General features: G+C 32.7%; 1 protein-coding gene across 2 annotated transcripts; it reads right to left on the minus strand.

The window, feature by feature from the left end:
- Positions 1-8,780: 8,780 nt before the first annotated feature.
- Positions 8,781-15,307, minus strand: LOC114387867 (ATP-citrate synthase beta chain protein 1). 2 transcript variants are annotated; one of them, XM_028348093.1, is made up of 18 exons: positions 15,087-15,307; positions 14,095-14,213; positions 13,879-13,981; positions 13,592-13,657; positions 13,118-13,241; positions 12,900-13,034; positions 11,857-11,917; positions 11,707-11,783; positions 11,438-11,593; positions 11,210-11,338; positions 10,933-11,065; positions 10,684-10,811; positions 10,379-10,484; positions 10,185-10,261; positions 9,900-9,970; positions 9,507-9,791; positions 9,138-9,230; positions 8,781-8,907 (listed from the first exon to the last, which is right to left on the minus strand). In XM_028348093.1, exons 2-17 carry the CDS (start codon positions 14,192-14,194, stop codon positions 9,155-9,157), a joined length of 1,827 nt encoding a protein of 608 aa, XP_028203894.1. In that variant the 5' UTR covers positions 14,195-14,213; positions 15,087-15,307; the 3' UTR covers positions 8,781-8,907; positions 9,138-9,154. The 2 variants fall into 2 exon arrangements, with proteins under 2 accessions (XP_028203894.1, XP_028203893.1); XM_028348092.1 differs by lacking the exon at positions 8,781-8,907 and having other exon boundaries at positions 8,911-9,230; positions 15,087-15,306.
- Positions 15,308-25,238: the final 9,931 nt, after the last annotated feature.

Below are 25,238 nucleotides of genomic sequence, written 5' to 3' on the forward strand. Positions count from 1 at the left end.
ATGATTAATACCACTGTTCTGACTCCTAACAAACTCCCAAACTATACATAATTAATTTTCTAAAATTAAACAATTTAACCATGCATTATCTAAAAATTGCCCAAAATCAATGACTTTGTGGTGGAAAGGTCACTCATTTTACGTCATTAGATTAATTTGATGGTCCTGGTTTTACCACTTGTTTCAAAAGATCTTTTTAATTAAATTATCAATTACATATTTATATTTTTATACTTTAAAATCATAAAAAATATTACTAACCATCTAGATTAACTATTATATAGTTATGTCAGTAGTTTCGAGAGAAAAATTTGTCTTTCACTTGAACAACATTGCCTCAAATGAAAGATACCAATGATGTGTATAAAAAAATTGTTTTAGGTCTTGAACTGTTATAAATTTATTTCTCGGTAAAAGATTTCTTACAATTGAATAACTGTAAGAAATTTGTAAACAATCTGAATAATATTGGGGACTGTATGTTAAATTAAAATAATTCTGTATTAATTAATCTACACGTTTAATAGTATTTTTAAAAAATAATTTTAAAGCATAAAAAATATACAAAAAAATTAAAATTATTTTTTTTTAAAATAAATGGCAAAATCTAAATCATTAAAAATGAATCTAATGACCTAAAAAGGAGGAAAGCCACTCAGTCTGTTTCTAGAAATAATGGATATTTATTAGGTGTTGAAAGAATATATTCATGTATCATCACTCACCCTGTAAAATGCTGTAGGCCCGTGAAAGCTTGTTTACGGGAGAATAGTAGCACAGTGGCCATGTCAAAGAAAAATTAATCAATACTTCTGATGCAACTATTTTGTTCTGATGTCAGAAAAAAAATCTTAAGCAACTATAGATTTAACACGATTAAGAAATATATTCCATTCACCACTGTAGCCATGTGCTCATCATGATTCAAATAAGGGGAAGAAAAATTTGCTTTTGAGTAGAATGAAATTACGTCACGCTCTCAATGAGAAAGCAAGCCACAATTTATTGAAATATCATATGAAACTGCACAAGGAAGACAACAACACGCATGCACATCCAACAAAATCACAATTAACCATTTCGTTTGATTCACGTCGTCACCACAACACAAGAACGTTAATAACGATTTTACATTACATGATTTGATTTGAAAATTAAAAGAGCTGAGGGAAACTAATGATCAAAGCAGATATACATTAATCATTCTCACTCTATTATGCATGAAAGAAACCCTAGAAGCCTCAGGAATATCGGTACGTAGTGGAAGCAATGTTGTTGTGGTGGCTCAGCTTAGTGCTTCTTGTTCTTGAAGTGTGAAATATTTGTTTTGCGGCGGAGGAATGGGCTACTACGGTGGCTGACACGGCCATTGTAGACAACCCGGAACATGATATGAGACTGGGAAACGGAAAGAACTAATTAAGTGGTGAGAAATAAAAAGAAGAAATTCAAAGTGAGCATGTGCCTTGTCATTATCCTACACTAAGTCAGTGAGGTCAAACCAATAAACATAGTCAATAACATGTAAATATGAAAAATAAATAAGTTTAATAGTCATGTAAAACATCTGCAATGTTTTATAAAATTGTTTCTCATGGCTTTTAATTATCTTTATATAAAAGTCAATAAATTTATTAAAACATCTTAAATGCTCCCAGTTTACTTTATATGTTTTTTTTATTCCATCAAAAATCAATGTTGTGGTGTAAACGCTTATGATTTCTCCATCTATGTCCTACGGTAATGATTCCTCTACATTACAAGACAACTCTCTCCGAAGAATTTGGTAAAATGGTCTCCTAACTTTGGGAGAAGGATACCTTCTCACAAAAGGGGTTGCAATAAGTATGTTTTGTCATATTAAAACAATTTAAATGGTACCCACAATGTTACATACTACCTCTGGCATTTTTTTTTTATCTGTCTTTTAAAGTTATTACGTGAAAATCAATAAATGTAATAAGATTTCTTGACTCTAATAAACTAGTTGTTTTCCTTGAGATTTTCTTCATTTCTGGTTTTGGGTGTGCTGGATTTTCTTGTGGTAGGACTTCGGTCGTGCGAACATAATTGAGCTTGAGCAGGGTGTTCAGTCGAGGAGCCAATAGATGAAAAAAAAACACTGCAAAACCACGTGAGAAGTGACCCCACAATGCAAAAAACTCCCTGGTTCAGAGCTTTGAAGTTTGGATAGATTATGAAGATATGTGGTCTGTTTGTCTGAATCTTATTTTTGATTCATTATCTTTTATTATTTTTTATTTTGATAAATTAAATTTTAAATTTTTTATTTTGATGATTTATATTTTTAAAAGTTTCATTTTAATATATTAAATTTTAAAAGTTTTATTTTAATCTTAAAAGTTTGATGGAGGGATGATGTGGATTTAATTTGTTTGTTGATGATGATTCTAATACTGAAGAGATTATAGATATAAGTAAACAGTGATTTGGTTATGAAGCTTGTAGAAGAAAAGGAAGGTGATAAAGAAAGTAGAATCACGGGAAAGCAGAAGAAAATCCAGCACACCCAAAACCAGAAATGAAGAAAATCTCAAGGAAGAAAACTCTCGGGAGGAAATGAAAATAGGATTATTAAAAAACATTTTTTTACAGTTAAAATCTGTGTGGATATATATTCATACTGAAAAAAAAGTTATTTACATCAGCCAAAACAAAACATTTATAGATAATAGAAACATGAAAAAAGAATGTCTCAGGATAATTGGTAACTAATTAAATACTTTAACATCTTCGTCTCTTCAGAATTAAACTCTGATCAATCATTTATATGAGAATACTTTATTAAATAAGAAATAATTAAAATATTTGATTACGTATGTTTGCTCAACTCAAACTGGGTTTCTATCCTCTACAAATGAAGAAATTATTAGGTGGTCCCTCTGCGCATGGTTCCTGTCTAAAAATATCAATGGGAGTTTATGACAAATGAGAGGGTAAGTAGAAACAAAAAACTAAAGTCTTTATGATAAGTTGAGATGATTTTTTGTGTGTATTTTTCATTAATATGCTAAAATCATTTTTAAAATAAAAAGTTATTAAATATTTTTTTATGTAATTCATTTTCACTATTTTTTTATAAAATTAAGATCACATAAAATTAAATTTATAAGCGCCTAAATTCTTATAATTTTCTGTGCCTATGATTACAGCTATCTTTACAGTCTATAGTGACATGATTAAAATCAAGGTATTATCAATAAATGTTACAAGAGTGTTGATTAAAGAGTTCATTTTATACAAATTTTTAGTGTAAAATATTTTTAATCCAGCTCTTTTAAAGTAACAATACACTTTAGAGACTAAAATAAATAAATTCTGTTAGCAACCACCTAAACGACATCACGACTGGGCCCGAAACTGCAGATACAAGGCCCAAACGAAGAACGTCGAGACTCAGCTACCTGATCGACTACGAGACATGATGGAAAGAAGAAGCTTCCATAGTTAGCTGTTCCAAGTAGTTAGGGTAGTTATCAATTCTGTTATCGATTCTGTTAGTACCGTTATTCGGTTAAGAAAGCAACATAACGTCCTTGCCTTGTATAAATACTCGAATATGCAATAATAAAGGGCATGAAAAGTTACGTAAACATTCTCTCTCTTATATTCTTTAGGAGGTTACCTTCCCTCGAAGCAAGGCCCATTTCCCCTCCCACTCTCACTCGCAACCTCTGCTCGTATCACTGGTCCGACCTGCCGGCGCTACGTCCACCATGGCTGACCATGCAACAAGGAAAACTACCACCGATAGGCTTGAAGAAGCTATTACTCGTCTCTCTAATAGCCAATCCTCCCTCCTAGATAAACATGCTGACCTCGTTGACAAGTACTCTGAACTTTCCGGCAAGGTGGATACACATCATCTCCACCTCCGATCTCCGGCTCGAGAGCACCATGGGACCTCTTCCCAGTTTCATCAGCGTAACTCCGTCAAGTTGGACGTCCCTAGGTTTGACGGACGTGACCCTATGGGGTGGATCTTCAAGATCTCACAACTTTTCGAATACCAGAATACGCCGGAAGAAGAAAGAATCACTGTGGCCTCTTTTTACCTTGACGGAGCTGCGTTAAGCTGGTACCAATGGATGTTTAAGAATGGGTTTATTACGTCATGGTCAGGTTTCTTACAAGCCCTCGAATCCAGGTTCGCTCCTTCCTTTTATGATGACCCGAAGGGGGCGTTATTCAAACTAACACAACGAGGCACGGTTAATGAGTACTTAACGGAGTTTGAACGGTTGGCCAATCGTGTTATTGGCTTACCCCCACCCTTCCTATTAAGCTGTTTTGTTTCAGGTTTAGCACAGGATATTCGAAGAGAAGTGCTAGCTCTCCAGCCCATTTCCCTTCCCCAGGCCATGGCCCTTGCCAAGTTACAGGAAGACAAGATTCGTGACCGCCGGCAAGCACCACCACGAGGTCACAATACACCATCACCATCCTATGCTCCTCCTAGCCGGAAACCACAGTCTACATACGTTCAAAGAACTCCAGAAGAAATGGCCCTTCGCCGAGAAAAGGGGCTTTGCTACAATTGTGAGGAAAAATGGAGTTCCACCCACAGATATAAAGGACGCGTTCTTTTATTCATCGCTGACAACCCCTCCTTGCTACCAGATGAGCCCAACCCCGAACCTCCTTTACTGCCGGAACCGATTCCAGCGTGTTCCCTCGACCTAGACACAACCTCAGATTTTACTTCCCCTCACGTGAGTCTCCACGCCCTTTCTGGCCTCCCCTCCTCCGAGACCTTCCGACTCGTCGGAATCATCAATCACTCCTCCCTCACCATGCTCATAGACAGTGGAAGTACCTATAACTTCCTTCAACCCCGACTTGCCCAGTTCCTTCATCTCAAAACCGAAAACACAAACCTACTTCACGTCCTGGTTGGCAATGGCTCTGTCCTTGAATGCAATCAAGTTTGCCGTGATACTTCACTTCTCCTTCAGGGCCACCAGTTCACGGTCACGTTCCATTTGCTCCCTATCAGTGGTGCGGATGCTGTATTGGGCATAGAATGGCTACGACAATTTGGGCCTGTTATTACTGACTACACCGCGTTTTCCATGAAGTTCACCCATATGGGCCGGCCCATTGAATTACACGCTGATATCTCCACTGGACCAAAACCAATTTCGATCCCTCAAGTTAAACGGTTATTACAAACCGGATCCGCTTCAGCCCTCTTCCACTTAAAAATGATACCCGACCAACAACCCGACCCATTACTTCATCTTCCTCACCCGATACCTGCGGTTGAAGCTCTTCTCACTCAGTTTCATAAGCTATTCCGACAGCCTTCATCCCTTCCTCCCCCACGATCCATCGTCCACCATATCAACCTCCTACCAAACACAACCCCAATTAATGTAAGACCGTATCGTTACCCACAATTCCAGAAATCCGAAATAGAAAAGCAGGTCTTAGAGCTCCTCGAATCCGATCTAATCCAACCCAGTATGAGTCCTTACTCCTCGCCGGTATTACTTGTCAAGAAAAAGGACGGAACCTGGAGAATGTGTGTCGATTACCGAGCTCTAAACGCAGTAACAGCTCGAGATCGGTTCCCGATACCCACGATCGACGAACTTCTGGACGAGTTAGGAGGCGCTGCCTGGTTTTCTAAACTCGACCTCCGGCAAGGGTTTCATCAAATACTCATGCACGACCCTGACGTGGAAAAGACTGCCTTTCGAACCCACCAAGGGCACTACGAATATCGCGTAATGCCCTTTGGGTTATGTAACGCGCCGTCCACTTTTCAGGCGGCAATGAATACCTTGCTAACGCCATTTCTGAGGAAGTTTGCCGCGGTTTTTTTCGATGATATATTGATATATAGCAGGACACTAGCTTCACACCTCCACCACCTCGAGCTCATCTTCCAGACTCTTCTTCAAAGCCAGTACCATCTAAAGAAGACCAAGTGCCTTTTCGCTCAGAAGCAAATCGAGTATTTAGGGCACGTTGTGTCCGGCCAAGGAGTCGAGCCGGAACCCTCCAAGGTCCAAGCCATGGTGCAGTGGCCCACGTCGTCCTCAGCCAAGGAACTTAGGTCCTTCCTAGGACTCACAGGTTTCTACAGAAAGTTCATTAAGAACTATGCTATGATTACGGCCCCCCTCACTTCCCTCTGCTCCAAGGAAACATTCGAATGGCCCTCGGAAGCCCAGTCCGCGTTTGATCGATTAAAGGCAGCTATGACTTCAGCCCCAGTCCTTGCGCTACCCGATTTCGATGAACCATTTATCATCGAAACAGATGCTTCCGGCGCCGGCATGGGCGCGGTTCTAATGCAGAAAGGCCACCCTCTCGCGTTCTTTAGTAAGCAATTCGGCCCACGAATGGTTCATGCCTCCACTTACGTCAGAGAACTCCACGCGATAGTAGCTGCAGTCCGCAAATGGCGCCAGTACCTTCTGGGCCATCCTTTCACCATTTTTACCGATCATAAAAGCCTCCGCGAGCTCATGTCCCAAGTTATCCAAACACCCGAGCAACACTACTATCTTTCTAAGCTTTTGGGTTTCGACTACACGATACAATACAAGGTGGGTTCTTCAAACGCAGTTGCGGACGCTCTGTCCCGTACTACTCCCTCCGGCGAGTTCCTACTCCTATCAGTGCCTCACCTTGACTTCATGCGTGACTTACGCAACACACTTTAGAGACTAAAATAAATAAATTCAGTCATTAATAAGAAAATCAATAATTAATTTTTTACCATTAATTAATAATTAATTTATGTATACATACATAACAAATCATGCATATGTTATAAATAAACCATCTCTCTTTTGTTTTCACTCATACATCCCAAAAATAAGATGTACGAATAACTTTTTCTTCTTAAAATGACAAATTTTCTCATGCTACACTTTCCAAACATTTGCCTTACGTTTCATTATATAACAGGCTAAAATAGAATTTTGATTTCTTAGATTTATAAAGTTTTTTTTACCCTTTAAAATTTCTCTATTGAACCAAATTAATCATTCTCATACTAATTTGATCAACTTGGTGATACATGACAAATTGTAAAAAATGCTACGTTAGCTAAACATAACAGTGTTAAAGCAACTTGGTGACACATGACAAATTCTAAAAAATACTACGTTAACTAAACTTAACGGTTAAGGGACCAAATTTTTTTAGCCTATAGCTAACGAATCTTTACTAGAACTCACTCAAAGATATTGTCAGTGTTTAAAAGTTATTTTTAAAATGTTCATAATTCTGATTAAAAAAGAGAGAGAGAGAGAGCATAATTAATGTACCAAAAAGTGATCACGATTAATTTTAAAATAAGTAAAAATTTAGATTTTTCATTAATTGATAAAGTTTATGTTTTAAGTATGGAACTTGTTAAAAAAAATTAGAAACTATTCGTGCATTTTAAAACTTATTATAATCTAATGTTTATATAAAATTAATTTTACTAAAATAGAAAACAAACCGGTTCTAAATAAATGTGTGAAATGGCAATTCTCATTTTTCATAACTAGATTAAATTAATCTCACTAACAGACACAACACACATTATTTCATAGTTTTTATAATTTGATTATAGTTAAAGTTTATAATATCTGGTTGATAACACTGACTTAGTTTGTTCGATGAGAAATGTCAAGATTTTTTTTAGTATCGCTCACTGGATTTTCTCGGGAAACTGGAAAGGAAAATGAACAAAAAAGTGAAACGAAAAGAAAATTAAAAAGAAAGAATGGAATGCAGCAGAAGAGGGAGGGTGTTCACGGTAGATATCATGGCGCTGATATATTTGGTATATGAATCATGGGAAGGTTTGCATGAGAAAATAGGCCGGCCACCAACGTATTCAAATGCCTACTTAACTCACCACAGATGTTATAGTTTCAAAGTTGTTAAATATTTTTTTATGTAATTCATTTTCACTATTTTTTTATAAAATTAAGATCACATAAAATTAAATTTATAAGCGCCTAAATTCTTATAATTTTCTGTGCCTATGATTACAGCTATCTTTACACAAAAAATAAATAAATAATTATAAATTCAACAAAAAATATTAATAAGGACTATAGTCTATAGTGACATGATTAAAATCAAGGTATTATCAATAAATGTTACAAGAGTGTTGATTAAAGAGTTCATTTTATACAAATTTTTAGTGTGAAATATTTTTAATCCAGCTCTTTTAAAGTAACAATACACTTTAGAGACTAAAATAAATAAATTCAGTCATTAATAAGAAAATCAATAATTAATTTTTTACCATTAATTAATAATTAATTTATGTATACATACATAACAAATCATGCATATGTTATAAATAAACCATCTCTCTTTTGTTTTCACTCATACATCCCAAAAATAAGATGTACGAATAACTTTTTCTTCTTAAAATGACAAATTTTCTCATGCTACACTTTCCAAATATTAGCCTTACGTTTCATTATATAACAAAGGCTAAAATAGAATTTTGATTTCTTAGATTTATAAAGTTTTTTTTATCCTTTAAAATTTCTCTATTGAACCAAATTGATCATTCTCATACTAATTTGATCAACTTGGTGATACATGACAAATTGTAAAAAATGCTACGTTAGCTAAACATAACAGTGTTAAAGCAACTTGGTGACACATGACAAATTCTAAAAAATACTACGTTAACTAAACTTAACGGTTAAGGGACCAACGTATTCAAATGCCTACTTAACTCACCACAGATGTTATAGTTTCAAAGTTGTGCATGAGAAAATATGCCACCAACGTATTCAAACCGGATATGTTCTTTTGGCTATATAACAAAGCATTTCATTCACTGGCAATAAAATTGTTGTTTCCATGAACATATACCATACCGCAGAATAAATGCGCTCGAACTTATGTGATAATTTCCTATTGAAGTCAAAACAGTACAAAGATCAGAATATTCATCAAGAGAAATGTAATTTAAAAAATGACCAAGTTCTTTCTTTATGAAATTTAATCAAAGTTACAAATGGAAGATGACTTTTTCACCAATAGATCGTACAACACTAGTCTAACAGCTACAAAATCACTCCAGCTTATATCAGATGCATGATTTCCCAAAAGATTGCTAATTTGAAGCATGTGAAAGTTCTTACAGTCGCACAAAACTTCCTCACTTTGTGTAGAGAACATCCTCCCATGGGTGACGGTAAAGTGGTTGCTTCAATCGCTTTTGGTCAAAGGTGTGTCTGAAATTTTAAGTAACAATGAATGAGACCAAGACATAATTTTTTATTTTGGAGGTCGATGAAGATTCTCAGTTTAATTGATTAACAAAAGACATGCAAGGTGCATATCCAGGACCAGTAGTAGTGGCTATGAAGACCACCAAACTGAAAGTAGAACCCTTCGGATCGTAAGTCCATTAGAGAATTGTGGATAAAATACCCACAAAAGGTCCAAAACTACAACAATGTCCAAAAAGTTCTGTTCACATGAAATACGTATAATTAATTTAAACTTACCCAATCAGACCAATGGAGCGTGCCAGCACAAAGAGGCCATTCAGATAGCCAATCTCCACAATTTCATCAATCTCTTGTTTGGTGAACATTCCACTACCAGCAAGAAGATCCAAGAAAAGAGATCCAATTGCACCATCTACGTTAAGAACTAAATTATTTGCCTTTGTGAGTGTGTAGGTCTCAACTTGAACAGCATATTCCATGTATTTCACGGAAGGAAAATGTGTTCGTGCAAACTTCTGTAGCAGCTCAACTCTCTTATCTTTGTTGTCCCTATTCTTGATCCTGTTTCACAAGGCAAAACAAAGCCTCGGATTTATTATAACACTACAGCAATAGCAAGGGAATTAGAATATTTATTGCTTAATAAAATGAAAAGATGGAATGTGTTACCTGTGCCCTATTCCTGCCACACGAATTCCCTTCTTTTTCATACCTTCAACAAACTCATAAGGAGTAAGTGCCTGTGACAAGACACAGTACCACATGTTAGATGAAAGACGAAGTTTGTGGTGTGTTCAATGTTTTTTTGGGGGGGCAGAAACTGAGAATTTTGAATTTCCCCTGGTTTCAAGTTTATTGTATAAAATAATTCTTTAATCCATTAGGTTCATTCCACCAGTCCCGGATGTTTTTATTCTAGTTCCAACTAGCTTCACAGGAAAGAACTAATCATACCCTGTCATGAGCATCCTTGAAGTAGCGAGCAGCATCATCGATGGCACCCCCAAATCGAGGACCAATTGTTAGCAAACCTGATTCAGAAGCTCGTTACTAACCATTTTATGGCATTATTAGCATAAAAAGTTTTGGTCACCCCATCAGATACAATACCTACACCAGTAGTTGACAGATTAGAGGCATGTATTTACCTGATACGAGACTGGAAACTAGGTCTTTCCCTGCCCTTGCTGTCACAATAGTATTGTGAGCACCAGAGACACAAGGACCATGGTCGGCACATAGCATGATGCATATCTGACCAATGTAATGTATCAGCAAGATAGAAGGTGGAAGATGATATGAATAGTTTGCTTTTGAAAAAAAAAATCTAAAAGGAAAACTGACAGCACAAATAGAAGTTTGACTGTAGAGTGTAGAACATTTTCACATACTCCAGACAAACACAGCAAATGGAAAGTATTCAATGAAAGCACTGTGCTACTGAATAGCCTACCTCAATAAATTGAGTACAGTAACGGGGAAGGCTTCGTTTAAACCACAAAAGAGAGATAACATCACCAACACCATAACCTTTTTCGATAATGGAAGACATGGGTACACCAGCATAGCATGGCTCCTCTCCTTCAGAAAATATTGGAAGAAAACTTTAGTTTAACACTTTAACTATCAAATTTGAGTGTCTCATCCAGATAATGAAAGGCATCCCATTTCTAAATTACAAAATCAGTGGATTCCAACATACCTCTGTCATCAGAAATGGTGGAAATAATATGAGTTGGAGCACGGACTTTTCCACTCTTAATTGCAGTACTAAGGTCTTCAGGGATTGGTGGAGGTGTGATTTCCTTGATTGGTGTGATCTTCCCTTCTTCAACCTATCAAAGATAAGACAACTATAAATATTACAACTTATTAAGGAAATTAAAGAGATTTCTTTAACCATTGTGTGTTTCCAGGATTAGGAGATGGGAGAAAACTCAATAAAACATAAGGAAATTTCAATGTTCATGCATACTAACCAATTTATCAAATGTTTCCCTAATTGCAGCTTCAAAAGCTTCATATGATGTGGGAACAACAGCTCCAGCGTCCCTTAGTGCCTGATTCTTTGCTTGAGCAGACTCTAACTCACCACCACTTTTGGCTCCCTGATTTATGCAAGAGCCAACAGACATTAAGAATGTTGTCCTTTTATGGTTTATGCTTTAATTGAGAATTTAGTCAAAGTTAAAGGAGCTGAGACATACTGCATGACCAAATTGTACTTCAGATTTGAAGAGTCGTGCACATGTGCCACTGACCCAGGCAACAACCGGTTTGGATACCTTTCCTTGTTTTAAGGCCTCCACTAAGGAATACTCATCACGCCCACCAAGTTCCCCAAGTACTACCATCATTTTAACCTGAGGTTTAATGTAAACCAAGACGATAAATAACCAAAAAAAACTGACATGCTCTAGATTCTACTCGATGCAAATATTTTAGGTAGCTCCTCAAGAAGAAGGCAAAAATTTACCTGTGGCATGTTGTTAAACCGTAAAACATGGTCAGAAAGTGTGGAACCAGGGAAAACATCTCCTCCAATAGCAATGCCTACAGTGAAATAAGACATAACTCAATACTGGCATTAACAAAAAGAGAAAAGATAAATTCAGCATATAAATACCTTCATAAATCCCATCAGTTACACGGGCAATAGTGTTGTAGAGTTCATTGGACATCCCACCCTGCAATTTAAAAAGTTGTCTTCCCTCAGAGCCATCCATTCACATTAAATCACGCAAATAAAAAATAAAGCTCAAGTTTTAAATTTCTATAAAACACTAGTTGGTACTAAATGTTAAATAAAAGCAATTTCATTGAACATGTGATATTAATATTAGCTAAAGAAGCTATTACTGTTATTTAGCAATAGAGAGAGAGAGAGAGAGAGAGAGAGAAAGGGGAGAAGAAGAGTAATTATTAATGTTCAAAAACCTTATCATGCGAGTAAATTACCAATTCATGCTATGTTGCCATTAAGCTGTGTCATTCTATAGTTATAATTTGATTTATCTGTGTTCAACCAAAACTATTATCATCTCACCATCCACTCTGAAATCTAATATAAAGATTGAGTTCAATCTTCACAAAAGTATATAAAGGCAATCTCTTTGGTTCTTTCAGAAATGAGAAACAAAATTTAAATGATAGAATAATAAATTCAAAGATAAGGATGTGAGCTCAAGAAAATTGCAATTAGCAATTTCACTCTGTCCTATCGCACCAGCATACTATCCACACAACAAGCTAGTAAAAAAATAAGGTATTCAAGAGACAGCCTAGTAACTAGTTAAGTAACTATACTATTTCTCAAGATTCTAGACGAACTAAGCCATGATGGACAAGTATAAACAGCAAAAGGCATGATTCATAGTCATCTCTACTAGGATTATTCTTAAATTTCTTGAAGCTGCTATTTGGAACTTGAATTAGCTCCTGTTGGTGGAATCTTTCACTGGGTACAAGATAGGTATACATAACAAAGTATCATATTTAAATTCAAAAAGTAAAATGCATGCATTTGCTAAGACCTTGAAAACATCCTGCATTTTCTTAATCTAAAAGCAGGTTGGGATTATCAAAAGATTTATAGTGGTACTAGAAGAAAAAGTGTATCCCTAATATGAAGATGACATAAACATAAGCAAGAAGTGAATAACTACATACAGATTTAGAAACAAATCCAACAGATCCAGGCCTGTAGAGCTTGCACTGAATTATATTGTCAATTGTTCCAGCTGTGTCACCAATTTTAAAAGCACCTGCTTGAATGCCTCCAACAGTGGCTGGACCAATAACAACCTATCAAATCAAGAGCATTAAAATTGGTTTTTACATGTTGTTATATAGCTATTAAGTCAATCAATATCTATTTCAACTCCCACCTTATTGTTTGATCGGGCATATGCAATCAATTGCTTAGTGTCTGACTCGGGTACTCCTTCAGCAATAATAGCAACAACTCTAATTGTTGGCTGCTTCAAAGCTGCCATGGATGATGCTGCAGCACTGCATGTAGATCAATTTGTACATGTTGAAATCATAAATAATTAGGCATGGAAACAAGAAAAAGAAAAAAAACAAATTAGGGACTGAATAATTGAAATTGATATTGATTTGATGTGGCATGACATGAACGAGAGACTAAGTACAAACAGATATATATATATATATATATATATAAGGAAATAACTCATGAAATATGTAGCCACTCCTAAAAGATCATATAAGATACTCTAAAATATCCAATGATACGAAATTGATATTTTAAAATCTTTTCTGGATATGCTAATGGTATTCATGTATTATTGTGCAACAAGATACCATAGACTCAAAATAATAATAAATAATTTGCTGACCTTCTAAATGAAGCAAAGTTGATGAAGACATCAGCAGTAGGATGTGCAGCACAAGCTGCTTCAATGCTGCAAAACAAGTCAACATAGCGCCAAGACAAATCACCCCTCAGACAAACAAAAATGTCATGCACTAAAGTTGGTTACTTTGTATGCAATAGCTGAAAAAGTAAGAAGACCACACTAAAATAAAGAAAAATCTCCCCTTGGCTACAACTACAACCAACCAAATCCCAAATTCAAGCAAAAATAGGAAATTTTTAGTATAGAAATGAATGAGCAACACATACGTGGCATGAACTGGGATGGCAATTTCCTCCTGACCAAAAAAAAGTTTTTGAAATCCCTCAGAACCAGGGTTAATTATTCCAGCAACTGATGGTGTTTCCCTGCCTGCAAACACAAAATTAGAGCTTCCATTAGTATTAAAAGCAAATATTAATGTCAATGTATCATTTTCTGCAATCCGCCTAGAAGAAAATGAGGATGATAGAGCCAGCCCAAACCGCAAAGGAAGTCAAAATCAAGCATCCGCTGTATGGGAAGTTGCTTATAGTTGTAAAACAAAGCCTGTGTAGTGCGGGAGAATAGTTGTCCGGTGGCCATGACGAAGAAGCAGATAGATCTGGCAACAAACAAGTGCATTACTTTTTATATTGCAGAAGAAGAGATACATAGGAATATTTGCAACATTACAATACCAAAAGTTGCATTTAAAATGTAATAAAATACGAAATCAAATAATTAATAATGTAATATATTCTCCATATCAGTTGAAATCACAGATAGAGATTAATATCGACTCCCTCCAAGTACAAACATTAATAAGCTATCTCAAACAAGATTAAAAAAATAAGTCATTCACAAGTATAGCCACGTGATCTTCATGATCCAAATTAGGAGGGAAAAAACATCAAACATGAAACGGTAGTCAATAAGGATGATTTAAAAATTAACTAAAAAAGATGCATAAACTAGTAACGCAGCAAAACAGAGTAGATTAACGACCAAAACGTTGCGTTTGGAGAATGAAGCAGAATTTGAAATCTCTGTAACTATAAAAGGAAGAGAACGAAACTGGAATCGATCATTTCAAGCGTCAATAAAAAAACGAAACACGTCATCCATCACCAGAAGAACGGAAATGAACATTTACGTTATTTGCTTTGAAAAAAAATAAACAAAGGAAAGAAGCGAAGGAAGCAAATCCAGAACCGGAACAAGTTTTAGCAACGATCAATCATCCAACTCACAGAAACCAAAGCAGCAACTAACTATAACTACCAGCACAAGTTCAAACCAAATGCACGAAAACTTGAAGCCAAACAATGAATAGAAAAAAAAAAAAGAGAGAGAAGATTCTGGAATATGCAGCGAGAGTATCCCTAAAATCACGCAGATTAGAAATTTGGAAATTAAAATGGAAAGAGAATCAGAGATCTAGAATTGCGAATGAGGAAAAGGAAAGTTTGGTTGGTGGAGGTTAGTTAGAGAGTACCTGATTCACTGGCCTCGTTGGCGGAATCGGACAAGGAAGTGAGTCGAGGGCGAGTTGGAAGGTGAGAGACTGAAAGATGAAGGGAAGGAGGAGAGGGGGTTTATATAGTGATGTTGAGAGTGTGCGTGAGTTGAATTGCGCGAGTCACGTGGAGGGTGGTAGTTAGCTTCTTCGCTGTACAATTTTTACTTCAATTCTCATTTCTCTGTCGTGTGTGTTAGTTAGATCGAAGGAAGGAGAAAAAAAATGCACAAAACGAGACTCGAGTTAGGTGGTAGTGCTAAGATGGCTATTGTCAGTTTCATTTCACCTTATACAATAATAAATAAATAATACACACTTTATAGTATATTTCTCTTAACATCCTCTATATTGTTAATTAAATTTTATTAAAAATTATAAAATAAAAAATACAATTCATTAAATAAGAAGTATGACTTACAAAATTTTATAATTTTAATTAATAATAGAGATTATTTTTTAAAAGAATGTATTGTTAATATTTTCTTTTTTATTTATTTATCTATGCATTAAACGATATCTATTCAATATCTTAAATTATTAGAAAAAGTAAAATGTAATAATTAATGATGTAACTATTAATATATTAAGTGTTTTTTTTATATTTTAATGTAACTATTAATATATTAAGTGTTTTTTTATATTTTAATGTAACAGTTAAATTTTCAATACAAAGTATTTTTATTTTTTATGTATATAAATTCACAAAATACAATTTCATAAAACAAAAAAACACGCATGATTATTCATAAAAAAACACCCAAAATTTTATTTTAAAAAATTCTCGTGAGTTTTCCCACGAATTATGGATAATTTAAAATTGGATAAAACTTAAGTTAGGATGATAGTTCAAATATTCTTTGCATTCCGGTGAAAAAAATATTTTTTACATTAATTTTTAATTAAAATCAGTTTATCTTAGCAAATCTTAACATTTTTGTATATACAATAAAATTCCGAACTAAAACTACTCAACTTTCACTCACGGATAATCTCTCGTAAGTTGATAATTGTTGTGTATATTTAGTTTTTTACTTAATTTTCATAATAATTATCTTAATTCTTCTCATTTGTTATTTAGTTTGATCTCAATAAGTTAGAATTTACTGTTTTTTCATATTTTTAGCTTAATGAAATTAATTTTATTGAATTCATTAGTTTTAATTGTGTTTTGTAGAGTTTTCATGCATCAATAAAGAGAGAAAATTTTTTGGGTTGATGAAGCAACTTGCTCAGTGCATCAGAGTCAACTTGGAAGGTCACGTGACAAGCATTGTTGGAGAGAAATCTGAAGTTTGGTGCACGTTTAGCGCAAAGTATGCGCTGAGTGAATTGTTTCCACGACCAAAAATTTGGACTAAGTGCACACCTCAAGCTCAGCACATAATCATCTAACCAAGTGTTGCTTTTGTATGTGCACTTAATGCGAACCCTGAGCTCAGTGCACAAGTCATTTTGCATAAACGATAGTGCAACCTTTTTGGACTTATTTAAACCTTGCTTTCATTGAGATGGAGGTAGCATCGACCAAGGGTTGTATGGGGCGGCTGAGGAGCTCCCATCTTCCATTTTCCTTCTTTTTCCTCCATTTCGCTTCACCTTCTCCCTTCTATTTTGTAATTTTGAGGTCTCTCATGATAACGAGAGGTTAGTTCATCTATTTTGATTGGTGTGTTAAGCTATTCTCATGTAATTAATCTTTATATTTATACAATGTTATTTCCTATGTTATTGTTTCTTTTTCCATTTTGATTACTTGTTTTATGGTTCGATTACCTTAGTTTTAATTCTTTGTTTTTGTTGTCATTGAAAAATGCTTGAAAAGTGAGTTTTGAATAGAGCATTTAATGAATGTCTCATATAGGTATGGAGGGATGTTTGTTAGCATCGTTAGTGATCAACCATATGAACATGTTTCATAGTTAAAATGTCAATGAGAAATGCTTTTTGACTAAGATTTGAAAGTAGTATATCATAGGTGTCATGTCTAGGGATGGAATAACACTTGTTAGCCTTGATAAATCCTTGTTCTTGAATCCAAGTGATTTAGCTTGACTTGCTAAGGGATTAGGAGTTTAGTTAAGCTACTTAGGCTCTTTTACATGAGGGATCATGATTAAAGCACCATAGTGAGTTAATATAGCATTAGAGTGAACATTGTACAAAGAAAACTTTTATAGCTACTGAGATTGTTAGCTTAGTATAGCCAAATCCCCAACATTTCGTTCATTTTTGCATTTAGCTCATCTTGCCTATCAACTGTTTGTATTTTTGCTCACCTTTAATTTGTTTTCTTTTTTGTTAGAACCAACTTTACTTTATGCTCTTTTACATTTAAAACAAAATCTCATTTGCCTAGAACTTGAATTTGCACAAATAGCTTGATATACAAGCAAATCCCTATGGATACGATACTTAGGCTTTCCATTTTATACTATTTGGACGATACTTTGATATGTTTGCCAATGACATATCAAGCATTGACAAAGTTTAGGATTTAAAGTACACTAACTGTAAAGATCAAACTTAATTTTAATTTACCAATAATATTAAAAGCACGAAAATACTACTCATAGCTTTTGTAATAGTAAGCTATGTTTGGGGTGATTTTTAGTTTTGAGTTTTGAAATTTTTGAAAATAACAACTTGTTTTTAGTTTTAGTTTCAAAAAAAGTTTAAATTAGTTTTTAAAATATGATTAATTTCAAATAAACTCATTTTGAAAGTTTCATATCGTATTAACATTAGTTTAAAAGTATTTTTGTGTGGTGATGACAACAATGATGAAGGTTGTAATGTTAACAGCAGCAGTGGCGGTAGAAATACCAGTGGTGGTTGCGATGACAGTGATAATGGTAGTGGTGGTGACGGTGAAGGTGAAGGTGAAGGTGAAGGTGATGATGGTGGTGGTGATGCCAATGATGGTGACAGTAACGACGTGGTAATGTTAACAGTGTTGGTAGTGGCGGTGACTAAGGTGATATTATTGGTGGTGGTAGCAATGTCTGTGACAATGGTAATGACAGTAACAATGATGGGGTGGTTGTGGTGGCGGTGATGAAAGTGATATTGTTGGTAGTGGTGATTGTGATGATAATAACGATAGTGGTAACATTGATGATGATAGCAATGTTGATGGTGATGATGATGTCATTGGTGATGATATGATGGTGACAATGACAAAGGTGGTGTTGATGGTGGTGGTTTTGACAACAATGATGATGATGGTAACAGTGGTTGCAACAAAAAATATCATTATCAAATGCAAAAAATATGTATTTTTTCTTAAACTAAAAATCAAATTTACAAAATATTTTTTCTTGATTTTAAAAATGAGTCGAAAATGATTTAAAAATCACTTTACCTTCATTTTTATCAAACATGTTTTATTTTAAAAATTAAATTTAAAAACAAAAACCAAAAACTCATAGCTGTCCCAAATAGACCCGTAATTTAGTCTTAAAATCCAAATGAGTTTGATTGGTTAGACAGAAAATTGACCACATCATCAATTAAATAATCCAAAAAGTCGGTGGAGCAAAAAAGAAACTAATGAAAAATATTCGAGCCAAATTTTACAAACCAAAATAATTTTTTGGATTTCTAAACTTTTAAATGATTTACTTTAAATTTTTTTACGCATAAAAAAAGAGATTAATCTTTGCCAAATTGACAAATCAAGATTTGAATCAGTATCCAACAATACCTCAAAGAAGATTGTTTCCCAAAGAGAATACATGTGAAGAAGTAAAAAAATAATATATCAAGTTAATTTTTAAAGTGTTTTTTTAAATGGAAACGGACCTAACCGTGTGATGTCTTCCACATGAAAAACAGTATGTCATTGTATTTTGTCTATTTTGTTGCTTTTTAGATACTTTAAGTTAATATCGAGTTCTCCCTAGCTAAGTTTTTTACATAGTTATAAACATCAAATCACCAATTAAACGTCATAAAAAAAAAATGAGTCAAGCTAGCTAGTCAAGGATTAGAAAATATAAATTGATAGAAATCAACAACTCAACGGTTCAAAGTGGTGTGACTATTGACACTGCAGCAACAAATAAAACAGAAATGAAGTCGGGTTAATGGCACTCTCAATGGTAGTGAAAGTCTAAAAGATGTGGAAGCAGAAACGAAAAAAGTAGACTCTTCGTGTTACTGCTTCAAGCTTTAGCAAGGGAGTGATTTTTGAAGAAGAAAAAAAGAGCTTGGAAAGACAAGGTAAAACAAGAAAAAAAATTAGTTAAACTATTCATTTGATCTTTATTTTAAGTTTTAATCCTTATATAAGAAAATTATAAGTTTTAGTATCTACATATGCATAAAAATTTAAGTTTTTTTCTCTAAAAAAAATAAGTTTTGGTTCCTGAATTAATACTATTGAAATTTTTTGGCAGTATAAACCCACTAAATGGTAATAAACTGCTATAAAAAAATTGTTTCAGAACTAAAACTTACAATTTTCTATATAAGGATTAAAACTTAGAATAGAAATAAGTGAACTGCATGAATAGTTTAATAAAAAAAAATGTTTGTGTAAGTAAATAACTATAATGCTTGTAAGTTAAGCGTTGAGTACAAAACTACGAAGCTTTGTCTTCTAGTAATTTTGCATTTCTGCTGCCTTTAAGGGTTAACTTTTGTAATTTTTTAATTCATAATATTTTTTATGAGTATATTTTAAGCATTTTTATCGTTCTCTCAAGGATTGTAGAGTTCTGTGCTTTCTGCCAAAACGTGAAGTTATTCGCACTTATTAAAATACGTACATGTTGGACATGTTATGTTGTTGCTACGTTTTTACAAAAAAATTAAAATATATTAAATTATATAATATTAAATTATAAAATACTAAATATTAGGGCTTGCCAAAGCGGCTTTGTAGAGGTTATGTATTTTGTGAGCATAAGAAAGGAAAGAATATGTGACTGTCTAAATTGACCTAGAGAAAGCTTATAATAAGCCTAAAGTGTGCCTTCATTTGTGATACTTTTATGGATATTGGTTCTCAATATAAGTTTGTAATGTTTGATGTTTAGTGTATTTCATCCTGTGAGAAATACACTCAAACACCAATGGTTACAAAAACAAACAAAATTTAGGTATTACATATGTGATACCTCAAGAATTCCATTCATCTAACGGAAAAAAAAAAGTTTGAATTTAAATATTGTTTGTGTAAAAGTTGAGACAATGTCCTACATGATATTAGGTGGAAAATGGGTAATGAATAATTTATTTTCTTTTTGATAAATTTTAGGTTTTCAACTTGCACAAGCTTGTTTTCCTAAGAGCATCCACAAGAAGATCTCTCTCTTGAGGACAATCCATTCGTGCATATGCTGACGATTCCTTTACCACTCTACAACGGGCGAACAACAAAATATGGGATTATCCTTGTTAAGATCCTATGAAGAACTTTTGTTGTGGATGCTTTAACAACCCACTTAAGGATTTTCTTGTAATGTATATTCTAATTGTCTTTTTTTGTCAATTCATCTTGGATTATGACTAGCTTGGACTTTGTTGTTGTTGTTTTTTTTTTTAATATTGCAATATTTTTTTTTAAAATGCTTGTAGTTCAAGCTGCTGATAGTAATCATATCACTTATTAGTTTGAGGGGGATGGGGGTAACAGAGATTATAGAAGGTCAGCGAATCATTTAGAACGTTAGAAAGTTAATTAGGAATAGTTAACAATCAACACTATATATAAGATCTTTCTTCATTGTATATTTCACAATTTTTTTCCAATCAATTCAATATATTGGGTTAGTTTGTATAAACTTAAATTTTTTTTAAAAATAAACATTTTTATAAAGTATTTTTTAAGAAGCATATAATTTTTTTAAAAAATAAGCATAAAATTATTTTTTTTAAGCAGAAACAATTTAGACAAATACATTCAAAAATGAAAAAAAAAATCATTTATTTTATTAAAATAATAATTTATTTCATCAATTATCTTATGAGTAGCAATATGCTTTTTACCTCTCTTGTGAATTTGATCTTTCTCCCTTTGATTCATAGATTCTTCACATCCCTTTTATATATACATTTTTTCCTCATCCAAAACATACTACAAAGTGGAATATTTCTACCCCCAATGACCCCAAGTATTTCAGAAGGTATTTATTGTGCTTTGTAGTTTGTATGAAATTTGTCATTATTATTTTTTCAGAATACAACTTTCAGTCAATTACTAATAAAAATTCTAAAATCAAACTTTATGTTTTATATTTGTATGCTTGAAATTTGAAAAGGAAGAAGTTGTTGGCCAGCTAATAATCAGAGGAACTGTGCATAACTTAAATTGGAGGGAATGGATGTATGTTGAGCCATAAAAATCAATCCTAGTAAAGCACAGCTATGGCCCCAAACCATGCATGTTTGCTAGCGTGAACTTAAAGTCAGGTTATGAATTGGTGTCTTGTTAATTGTCATTAATTAATTCTATTGCACTCAGAAACGAAATTAAGATCATGTATAGGTAAAACTAAAAGACTCAACTAAAAACTAAAAGGAAATTAAGAGCATGAACTGTCATTACTTTTGTCATACAAAAAAGACATAAACTGCAATTTTGAATTCGATGGGAATTTTATATCAAATCCAAATAATTTAATGATAATAGTATTTTAAAAATGATGAGAATTTTATAAGAAAATAGTTTTCCAACAAAATAAAAGAATTTTAAATAATACTTAAAATGAAAGATATTTTTTTTCATGATCTCAATGATTAATTCGTCAATGCTCTCATTTATTTTTCTCAATTTACACTTGTATGAATAATAAAAATTATCAATACTTCTTCTATAACAGTTAACTCTAATACTCTATGCAACTTCTCCTATAACACACAAAAAAGCATTCCTCGAGCAACTCATGCTAAACATAATAATAATAAGTTAAATTGGGCCTAGGTCCTCCTCATTCCTTATTACCAAAAGAAAAAAAGAAGATAAATAATCATTTTTATCTCTAAATGTGTAATTTAGTGATAAATATATTCTTAAAAAATGGAAATATAAAATTTAGTTCCCGAAAATGTAAAAAATGTGATAAATATATCTGGTCGTTAACTTCTATCTATCACCATTAATAAAATAACTTATGTAACACAAAATGATGAAATTGTCACTGAAATGATTGTCAATGTGGTCATGCTGACTAAATTGGACAAAAATGTTAGTAAGATGTCATTCTTAGACGAAAGTGTTAATAATTTTTTGTTGGATGAAGATGTCAATATTTTTTTATCGGAGGAAAATGTCAGTAATTTTTTTGACCTAAATGTTAGTATGTTCCATTAAACAAAAAATGTTAATAAGTTATCATTATTAGAGGAAAATGTCAGTAATTTTTTATTGGACCTAAATATCAATATGTTTCTATTGGATTAATTTGTTAGATTAGAAATTTCATTTCATTTAAGGGTAAAATATAATTTTAGGATAAATTTTCACCATTTTTTATCGTTATAAACATAACATTTCAATAATCACTTAAAAAAATATATTGGCAAACATAATTTAAAACAAACATAATAATAACCAGTTTACCAATCATTACAAATTTTTCCAAATTACCCTAAAAGATAAATATCTCACATATTTCACTTCTTCGAATCTTGGTTATTTTATTAACGGTGACAGATAAAAGTTAACAGCCGAATACATTTGTCGCACTTTTTACACTTTTTGAGACTAAATTTTGTATTTTCATCTTTCAATGACGCATTTGTCAGTAAATTAGATATTTAGAGACAAAAATGGGTATTTACCCATTCATATTCCAGAAAGTGAGAAGACGAAAAGTCAAGAGAATATTATTTGACAAATATATCCCTATGTTGATAATTAGATATGACCACTATTGGACAAGTGGTCTCAATAACTTAAGAGGACGGTGAATTAAGTCTTACAAAATTTCTACTAACAAATTTTAACCCCCTTTTAAATGATATATGATAGACTCCGAATGCAGAAGAAGAAACAATCAAATTAATAATGTTCTTTAAACGTGTAAGACAAAATTGATTGCAATAAAATAAATAAGATAAGGAAAGAGAGAATTGCAAACTTGATTTATATTGGTTCGGCCACTGCCCGTGCCTACGTTCAGTCCTCAAGCAACCCACTTGAGATTTTCCACTATTTCTGTAAATCTTTTACAGACTTTGAACACACCTTGGGATTCCTCACCCTTGTGTTCAAGATTCTCCAAGAGACAACTAGTCTCTTGATTACAACTGAGTTTCTAAGATTAACAAAAATATTTCTTTAGAGTAGATGATACAAATTGAAGATCTTAGAAGAATTCTCAATAGATTTGTAAATGTTTGTCCAATAGTTGTTGAGAGAGCATTTGACAATTAAGTTCTCTTAGAATATCTCTCTTTTGTTTTTCGAAGTCAGACACATATATCTAGATCCATTGTACCTTTTCAAAATTGTTTGAAGAAATGTGTCTTTTCAACAAGCTTTTATGACATTTTCAAATTTCAACTTTTAAATTTTCAAATTTCAAATTTTAAAATTTCTAATTTGAAATTTGAAATTTGAAATTTCAAATTTCAAACTTTCTAAAAAACCTTTTTAAAATAATTTTACTTCTGGTAATCGATTACAATGTTTGGTAATCGATTACCACTGGAAAAATGTTTTTTTAAGAAAATGTTAAAAATATTCTAAAACCTTTTTATAATCAATTTAAAAATTACGTTGAGACTAAACCTTTGCAATTATTAAGAGACTCTTTTAACAAAGATATACTAAGACTTAACTTTCTTCTTAATCGTTGTTTTCTTGGTCTTGATTTAATCTTGAAACAATCTCTGTTTGCTTAACCTTGAATGTTTCTTGAAGCAATTTTGTTTGATTATACTTTGACATCATCAAGAACCTGTATTCATACATTCACAACCATATTGACAATCATTTTAATGACAAATCCGTCCCTCTATGCGACGTATGTTATTTTACTAACGATGACAAATGAAAGTTAATGGTTGAATATATTTATTGCACTTTTTACACTTTTGGAGAATAAATTTTATATTTTCATTTTCTAAAGACGTATTTATCAAGCAAATTACACGTTAAAGGATAAATTTATCCAAAAAAAAATACTAATTAAACTTCCCGCATAATTTCCTGCACCTCTACGGAATCCACAGGTGGGTGATACTTGTATTATTATTTTTATAACTTTTTATTTAAAAATATAAAAATAATGTTAGAGTTACTCACAATATTTAGATTAATATATAATACACATCAATAAATAAACTGAGTATCATTTAAAGAATTTAAAGTATTAAAATTTGTAAAACTTGAGTTTATAAATTATATTTATAATCACCTCAGCACGATAGTCACATTACAAATTTTAAACCTTTTTAAAGACCATATAGATTATTTATTAACTAAATTAAAGTTATAATTAAGTTATGTTTTAAACAATAATTAATAGTCTTAGCTGAATTATGTTTGATTAATACACTCATCTTAAAACACATATATGAGGAATTTTAAGTATTTTAATTAATTAGAGGGCTGTTAATAAAATTTACAATATATATTGAGCTTAAATAAGTTAAATATTGTATCTAGATTGAATAGAAGTTCTATGTATTTGTCTTGTAATTCGAGAAAAATAACTCAAGTTTTTGAAATAATTAAAAACTTATTATTATATATATTGAATTGTAAGTCAAAGTGGCCTTGATAGATTAATTTAAGCATAATTTTACACTCTTTGTATAAATAATAAATAAATACAAGAGAAGTGCTAATAATTAGGAGCATTCGGGTAAAGCAATGTTCAAATGACAAATATATGGTACCTTAATACTCCTTACATTTTCTTTGGTGTATGTCTCATTCTCAAATGATTGGAACTTATATGCCTTGAAAGTCACTCCAATTTTTTTGTTTATAGCAATGTGATATTGTTGTCTGTCAGGAAAATTAAAATGATTAAAAAAATGCATTGTCGATGTCAGGGTGAACTAGTGTAATGAAGAGAGACCAATTTTTAAGTAAAAAATGCGTAGCATGGGAAACGAGGGACCACGATCGTGGTCCGTGAACCCTTGAATCTCTAAAAAAAACAATACTACAAA

Source organism: Glycine soja, chromosome 15, assembly GCF_004193775.1.
Source record: "Glycine soja cultivar W05 chromosome 15, ASM419377v2, whole genome shotgun sequence".
Taxonomy (NCBI): domain Eukaryota; kingdom Viridiplantae; phylum Streptophyta; class Magnoliopsida; order Fabales; family Fabaceae; genus Glycine; species Glycine soja.

Coding starts and splice junctions, on each gene's coding strand:
- LOC114387867 (XM_028348093.1), bottom strand. CDS start 14,194: ATGGCCACCGGACAACTATTCTCCCGCACTACACAGGCTTTGTTTTAC. Junction 11,918..12,899: donor TTGGATTTGTTTCTAAATCT/GTATGTAGTTAT, acceptor TTTAAATTGCAG/GGTGGGATGTCCAATGAACT. Junction 9,231..9,506: donor CGCTCCATTGGTCTGATTGG/GTAAGTTTAAAT, acceptor TTAAAATTTCAG/ACACACCTTTGACCAAAAGC.